The sequence below is a fragment of the Mus pahari genome, chromosome 14, assembly GCF_900095145.1.
Source record: "Mus pahari chromosome 14, PAHARI_EIJ_v1.1, whole genome shotgun sequence".
Classification (NCBI taxonomy): Eukaryota; Metazoa; Chordata; class Mammalia; order Rodentia; family Muridae; genus Mus; species Mus pahari.
Genome location: NC_034603.1, coordinates 26949730 through 26956832, shown reverse-complemented (window position 1 = coordinate 26956832; position 7103 = coordinate 26949730). Strand labels below are relative to the sequence as shown.

The following is a 7103-nucleotide window of genomic DNA, read 5'->3' as shown; positions in this document are numbered from 1 at the left end:
TTCTGTGTGCACAGGGAGCCTCCCTGACTTCATCTTATGTTGCTATCTTCTTTAATTTGGTCATACTCCTGGTTGACTACACAGGCATCTGTCTACCTGACCAGTTTTATCCTGCTTCGGGGCTGAAGGTATGTACAGAGATAAGTCACCCTAAACCTCAATCCCCCTGGAAAAGCCTTTCCTGATCGATCACCTCCCAAATCATGTGTGGGAGATGGGCAATTATTCATGATGTTGGGGCAGTACCCTGCAGGATGAGTAATCTTATAGGACACGGGGAGTATCTTTGTGAGGACCTGGCTTTGGAGCCGGCGACTGACACCATCAGGACAAAGGACGTGAGCCGCTACCCTAACCGGGGTGGAAGAGAGCTCAGCTGCTCAGACATGGGTAGGGCGATGAGCGACTACCAGGACCTGAAATGAGAGCGCACAGCTGCCAGGACCTGGATGGAGGACCGCGCAGCTGCCAGGACCTGGACGTCAGAGCGCACGGCAGCCAGGACCCCGCCCCGCGCGCGCGTGCCCGGCGTTGGCGCAGTCTGGGTCTGAGTCGTCGGCTGAGGCTGGTCGGCCTTGCTCCGCGGCCGGTCCTCGGCCCTTCCGCGCCCTCTCCGCCCGCGCCCTCGTCGGCGCCGCCGCCGCCCGCAGCCCTGGCGCTCCCCGCGGGTCCCGCCGATGCCATCTGCGCCCTGTGTCAGCGCGCGCCCCGCGAACCGGTGCGCGCCGACTGCGGCCACCGTTTCTGCCGGGCGTGCGTGGTGCGCTTCTGGGCCGAGGAGGACGGGCCCTTCCCGTGCCCGGAGTGTGCCGATGACTGCTGGCAGCGCGCCGTAGAGCCCAGCCGCCCTCCGCTCAGCCGCCGCCTCCTGGCGCTCGAGGAGGCGGCCGCGGCGCCGGCGCGCGATGGCCCTGCCAGCGAGGCCGCGCTGCAGCTGCTCTGCCGCGCCGACGGGGATCCGCTGTGCTCCGCCTGCCGCATGGCCGCTGGCCCGGAGCCGCCCGAGTGGGAACCGCGCTGGAGGAAGGCGCTGCGCGGCAAGGTGCGCGAGGGGGCCCTGCACACTGATCACCTTTGTGGTTTACCTGGAGTCAGGCTCTCGATCCGCGTGCTGACCTCCTCTTCCCTCTCCCGCATTCCACGGGTGCCCCGCACCCTCCCTTCCCCGGGGACCCTGTCATGCCTAGGGTCTCTTGGATCCTGGAGTCCGTGAGTTCTGCCTTCCTCCATCTCTATTATCTGTCTCCCGGACTCTTGCTATGTCCCCTCGATCTATTATCTCTAGCGCATGCTCCTCCGTCCCCTCTTCATCCCAGGGCTCTGGCATAGCCGTGCCTTATACAACGTTAAGACTTCTATTTTTCTCGATTTCCCCTCAAGTCCCGATCCCATTCCTCAAGGACTTCCTTCTACCCGGGTGTGACTTCATCGGTGCAAGCCCCGCCCATCTACTTGCTTATGGAGACCTGAGAGTGGGCTTTGGTCTACCAGTTACCATTTGCAGCCCTCTGAGAGGCTGTTGGTCCACCTCATTCCGGAACCTCAGCTGTACTCTCTTGGCCATTGCATGTAGCACTTGCCACTGGGCAGAAAACGGCCATTAGAATCTGTGTGAAGACGGGTTGCAGGGATCTAGATAAGAGCATCATCTTTGACCCAGAGAGAGGTGTCTGAATAGCCAGGTAGGAAAGCAGTGGCCCCTGCCCGACAGGAGAAAATAGTAGCTTAGTGTGTTTGAGGGTGCTGTTATCCTTATGGTCTGGAATGATGCACCATGGGCCTCTGGAATAGGATGTGAAGAACACTTTTGAGGTGGAGGCCAGTGGTCACACCCAGGTCCCAAACTGAGGTAGGTACTCTGCCAGAACATGCTGCTAGGCTTGTCCTATGGTTTGGTGTCCCCTTACTAAGACAGCAGTCTCCACAAAGACCAAGCAGGACACAGAGAAGTCAGGAAAGTCACCGTCTTAAATCAAGCTGACACTAATGGGAACCTACCTAAAAACCTGGAATCACACAGCCCACCTTGAATTGCCTGCTGTACACCTAGTTCTGATGAGGTAGAAGCACAGGAGACCCTTTTAAAAAAAATAACCATTTTCCAGCAGAGGCCAGACAAGTAGTTCCAGTCGCCAGACTGCTGATCCGGGGTGTCCAAATCCTTCTCAGGCTCTAACCAGCTTCCCTCTCCCAGGAGAACAAGGGCTCTGTGGAAATCATGAGGAAGGATTTAAATGATGCCCGGGATCTGCATGGTCAGGCAGAATCAGCGGCTGCTGTGTGGAAGGTAAGTGGGCTCTCTCCTGGATATGGGGAGCTAGCGGGACAACCGAGCTGAGCTGCTGAAGTTTGGCTGGCTGGGAAAGGGACCTCCGTGGACTTGGTGAGTGCCTGTAGGGCTCCTCTCTTCTGTGTGCTCTACATGAGGATGATTTGTAAGCGTCAGGTTCCTTTCCAACACAGGGCACTTTCTAGTACTCTTGATTCTGAGCTGTTACCAGTGGAACAGCCTGTTTTCTGGCTGCCATACAAAACCACAGTCATTGCCCTGGAAGTCCACCGGCAAGCCATGGCAAGTTCAAGTCATGGCTAGCTTCCGGTGGCCTTTCTCACTGTGTTGGTTCAAGGAGAGTGGGGAAGGAACTCTTTGGGAGTCCCTTTTATTAGAAGCACTGATCCCACGTCTATTTGGTGGGACAAACCACATCCCAAAGGCCCACCACTTAACACCACTGCCTGGAGGTTTCACACAGATTTGGGGGACACCCAAAGTTGGTACTTAGCAGCAAGCCTTCATCTGATACCACCAAGATGACATGTTACAGTTTGTTTTGTTTTGTTTTTAAGTTACTTGTCAACAAAACCACACATTAGTTTAAACCCTGGAAACTTTTCCTTTTATGTATTAAAGTTCATTATAGTTCCCTGCCCATTTTGGTTTTTCAAGACAGGGTGTCTCTGTTTAGCCCTGGCTGTCCTGGAACTCTCTCTATAGACCAGGCTAGCCTCGAACTCAGAAATCCGCCTGCCTCTGCCTCCCGAGTGCTGGGATTAAAGGCATGTGTCACCATGCCTGGTTCTGCCTGTTTTTTTAAAACATAAAACCAAAGTATTTTTGTAGACTACAGAAACCCTGAAGCTCTCAGACGGCCTGTGCCTTAAGGCTGAAGGCACCTGCTCTACCTCTCACAAATATTGGAAGACATTGAGGACAATTTAGTTTTCTAGGAGCCCACAGCAATTCCAAGGATAGGTTCTAGAAGATTTAAATATGAAGACGGGGATCCTGTGGTCAGAGGGAGGAGCTTGGCTAGACAGTAGTTATCTGGCTGGCATTTTTGTCCTTTCAGCAAAAACATTGTTCCCTCAGGAACATGGGTGTCCCCTGTACTGTGTGATCCAGGGACAGGACGAAGATCTGAGTGCAGTTGGGAATGTCTGTTTCCGGTCCTGCTGTCTAGCTTAGGCCGCTAGAAGTGTTGCTGAGGGTGGCAGGACAGATTTGCTCTCAGGTTTATCAGAGGTCATAGTAGGAAAGTGGCTGGTTTAAGGTAGCTGTGAGTTCTGTCAGGACTTTAGTCCCCAAGATTGACTTTGGGAAGCTGTGAATGAGGACTTCACATAAGCTGAGCATTATATATGTGGGTTGTACGTCTAAGGCCGTAACAGTCTTCAGATGAGGAATGTAATCAGAAATAAGAGTGTCTGGTTGGCGCGATGATTGTCCAGCATGTGAGAAGCTCTGAATGTAATCGTGCAAAGCAAGCACCACAGACAGACAGTAGGCCTGTGGTTGTTACACGGACGGACACACTTAATGTATAGACATCTTTCTAGTCAGCTCTTTACAAAGGAATTTACATAGTGTTAGGTAAATTGTATCAAGTGGAGATGACCTGCAGCACAGGGACGGATGGGCATCTGTGTTAGATGGCCTGCAGCACAGGGAAGGATGCAGATGGCATCTGTGTTAGTGCGGTGCTGTTTTGTAGAAGAATCTTGAGCATCCATACACTTCAGTGTCTTGGGGATGCATTTCCTGGAATCAGTCATGAAGGACAGTGCAGGGGAGACAAAACATTGCCTTCATGGAAGTTCTAATGGTATGAGAGGCCTCACAAGGTAATGACCCAAAGAAGCTGTCACATCTTACAAATACACTGAGACTATTGGACAGAAACTAGCAGGTTGTAAAAAAGTGATTCATTTGGGAAGCATAAAAGAAAAGTATCTTAACAAAGTCTGTGTGGCATTTTCCCCACCTCTTCTTCTGCCCTTGATGGAATTGCTGTGTAGGAGGAGAGAGGTAGCCTTTGTTCTGCTGCTCTAACAAAACAGCCAGGGCTGCGTACTGTGTAAAGAAGGCAAGTTATGAGTTCTGGAGGCTGAAGGTCAAAGATCAGAAGGCTCTGCCTATTGTGTCTAGTGAGTGCGCCCAAGATTGCTCTCTGTAACAGCTAGCTGTCTTGGGGGCCAGCTGGTGGCCTGTGAGACCAGCATCCATCCCTTCAGAGGATACACCCACACATGAGTGATGGAACCACTGTCCATTAATCCCCACCGCTTCAAGACCCTGCCAACTGCACATCACCACAGTGGGACCAAGCTAATACCACCATGAGGGGTGGCAAGGGCGTCTTTCATGTGATTTCACTTCTGGTTTTGGAAAACAGGGAAAGGGAATCTTCTCTTACCTGTGATCTTAGTTTTAAAAGTAGGCTCAACTCAAAAACCCAGCCAGCTTATTTTGAGAGCATAATTTCTTTGAGAGTAGAGGGGGTTCTCTTTCTTTAGACACATTAGCAGCGGGTGTGGGCCAGTGTGGACCGCTGTCCCTCCCCCGCTCACCCTGCAGGGGCATGTTATGGACCGGAGAAAGAAGGCCCTGACTGACTATAAGAAGCTGCGGGCCTTCTTCGTGGAGGAGGAGGAGCACTTTCTGCAAGAGGCTGAGAAGGATGAGGGTGCTTCCGAGGATGATGAGCTGGCTGACCCGGCAGATCGCTTCCGGTCCCTGCTGCAGGCTGTGTCAGAGCTGGAGAAGAAGCACCGAAACCTGGGCCTTAGCATGCTTCTGCAGGTACCACCTGGGTAGGGGGTGAGTGCCTCTCTCCAGCACATCTCTGTGGTCAACTCAGAGCCACAGTGGAAGAGAGACTCCCCTGTGGGCAAGGTTGGAGTCACAGCCCACCTTGCCCCTCTTGTGACCCAGGTCTGAGTATCAGAGAATGAGGAGGTGTTTGGGAAAAGTAGTTGGGAGGACCTTAGAGCTGATGAAGCTAGGAGATGCCTAGGATCTCACATGGGAGGGCTTCCCCCACCTCAGGCTCTGTGGGCAGGAGTAGCCAGGGCATCCCCTCTGCCTTCCCTCATCCTCATCTCATGCCCCAAGGCTTGGACCAACACCAGAGGCAGCCTGCTTGGCAGTCAGAACCTGAGCTTGTAATGGGGCATCAGCTGCCACCTGTAACTGAGGTATTCCCTTTCCATATACCCATCAGCTGTTTGGGTGCTATACAACCTCGGAGACACAGGCTTTGGACCCCTCTTAGATGGGTTGTCAAGTCACCCTGGCTGAGTGCGTGGTACTCAGGAGAGCAGCACTCTATCTTACTATCTATACCTGTGTATCTCCCTTAATTTTTTCTGTCTCCCTCTTCCCCCTTTGTCTGTTTGGCCCTTTCTTGCAGTGATGATGCTGGCCCAGCAGGCTGGCCCCCTGGAGCGCGAGGCAGAAGGAACCACCTTCCACAGCTGGCCTGCAGCACCCCTACCTACATCCCTCAGGCCTCTGCCTGGCACCACCCTTCCTCCCGGACAGATCCCATCTCCATCAGCACTGACAGCCGGGATGAAGCATCAGAGGTGCCCCGCTGGCCGTGCACATAGTTCCATTGTTCAGCAGTGTTTTTCATTTTCTTTGGGGCATGGATGTGCTTGGGCTTGTACCTGTTCCAAATAGAGACCTACCAGTCCTGGGATTCCTTTCCCAGTGTGTGCCAGCCCTGCCTGGGACCACTTGGCAGCTCGGAAGCCCCTGCTTCTTGTTTTGCCATGGCTCGGCTTAGTGTGGCATTCATTCTCGTATCCAGGAACCAAACCTTGCACCTTCCCCATTGGTGCCCGTGACAGGGTTGGCTTGCTAAACATCCCTCAGCAAGGTTCTGAGGTGCACCAGTTACAGTCAACCTGTGTTAGTGCCAGAGAATAGGGATGCAGGAGGCCCTGTGGTTTGGCTGGGACCTAAGTGTTAATGAAGTATTCCCCACCCTCCAGAGGACCTCTCTCCTCCCTTTGGGTCTCACTGTGCCAGGTCCTGGGAGTCGTCTTCTGCTTTGCTTCACCAGCCTCTTTTCCTCCCAGCTTGTGCCCCTTGGGTGTCGCTGGCATCCCCAAAGTGCTCCCTCCTCCTTCCCACCTCTGATGGAAGGGACCTCCTTCCCTGCAGAAGAGCAGCAGGGTGGCATTCCCAGGCCGCCGGGTGCTTCACTTCGCTGTAGTTTTGGCTTTTGCTCACCTCATTTTCTCCAGTAGGTGAATTTCACAAAACTTGTGACGTAGCGGTAGTGTGGTTGCCTGCAGCATCGTGTGTGTAGATAACTAGTCCAAGAAACAAAACCCAGCAGAGTGGACAGACACAGGTCAGGGGCCAAAGACATAGATGTATTTAGGTTTTGGGTAACAATGTTCTGTCCCCAGAAGGCCCCAGCCTTGGATGTAGTGACCGGCTTCAACTTGACTCGCAGGTGGGCTGGGTTTTCAGTGCTGAATAAAGTGGTTTGCTCCAGCCTCTGTTTCCATACCTCCTAGTCTTTGTCTACACAGCTGCTTCCCCCTTCCCCGACCAGGTTCCAGGGTCTTTGATACCTTTGAAAGCAAGGTAAACAGATTGTCACTAAGATATTCCAGGATGGGGAGTGGGTGTGGGTGTGTGTCATCCCAAACCCAGCGTTGGCTGTGGGAATTGCATCTGGGAAGCAGGAACCATGGATGGCTAGAAGGACCAAGAGGAGACGTCATGGTGAGAGGACTCTGGCTTAGCCCACCATTCAGGGTCTGCAGAGGCTGACCAGCTATGCAGATGCACCCAGGGTGGAGGTAAC

General features: G+C 53.4%; 1 protein-coding gene across 1 annotated transcript; it reads left to right on the top strand.

Moving 5' to 3' along the window:
* Nucleotides 1–421: 421 nt before the first annotated feature.
* On the top strand, nt 422–6790 carry Rnf187 (ring finger protein 187). Its single transcript, XM_021211804.2, has 4 exons — nt 422–1042; nt 2195–2287; nt 4856–5080; nt 5691–6790. Exons 1-4 carry the CDS (start codon nt 422–424, stop codon nt 5691–5693), a joined length of 942 nt encoding a protein of 313 aa, XP_021067463.2. The 3' UTR covers nt 5694–6790.
* Nucleotides 6791–7103: the final 313 nt, after the last annotated feature.

Excerpts from the sequence above, each read along its gene's own strand:
- Rnf187 (XM_021211804.2), top strand. The coding sequence starts at position 422 with ATGAGAGCGCACAGCTGCCAGGACCTGGATGGAGGACCGCGCAGCTGC. Across the intron at positions 1,043-2,194 it reads GGAAGGCGCTGCGCGGCAAG|GAGAACAAGGGCTCTGTGGA; the intron begins GTGCGCGAGGGG and ends TCCCTCTCCCAG. Across the intron at positions 2,288-4,855 it reads CAGCGGCTGCTGTGTGGAAG|GGGCATGTTATGGACCGGAG; the intron begins GTAAGTGGGCTC and ends CTCACCCTGCAG.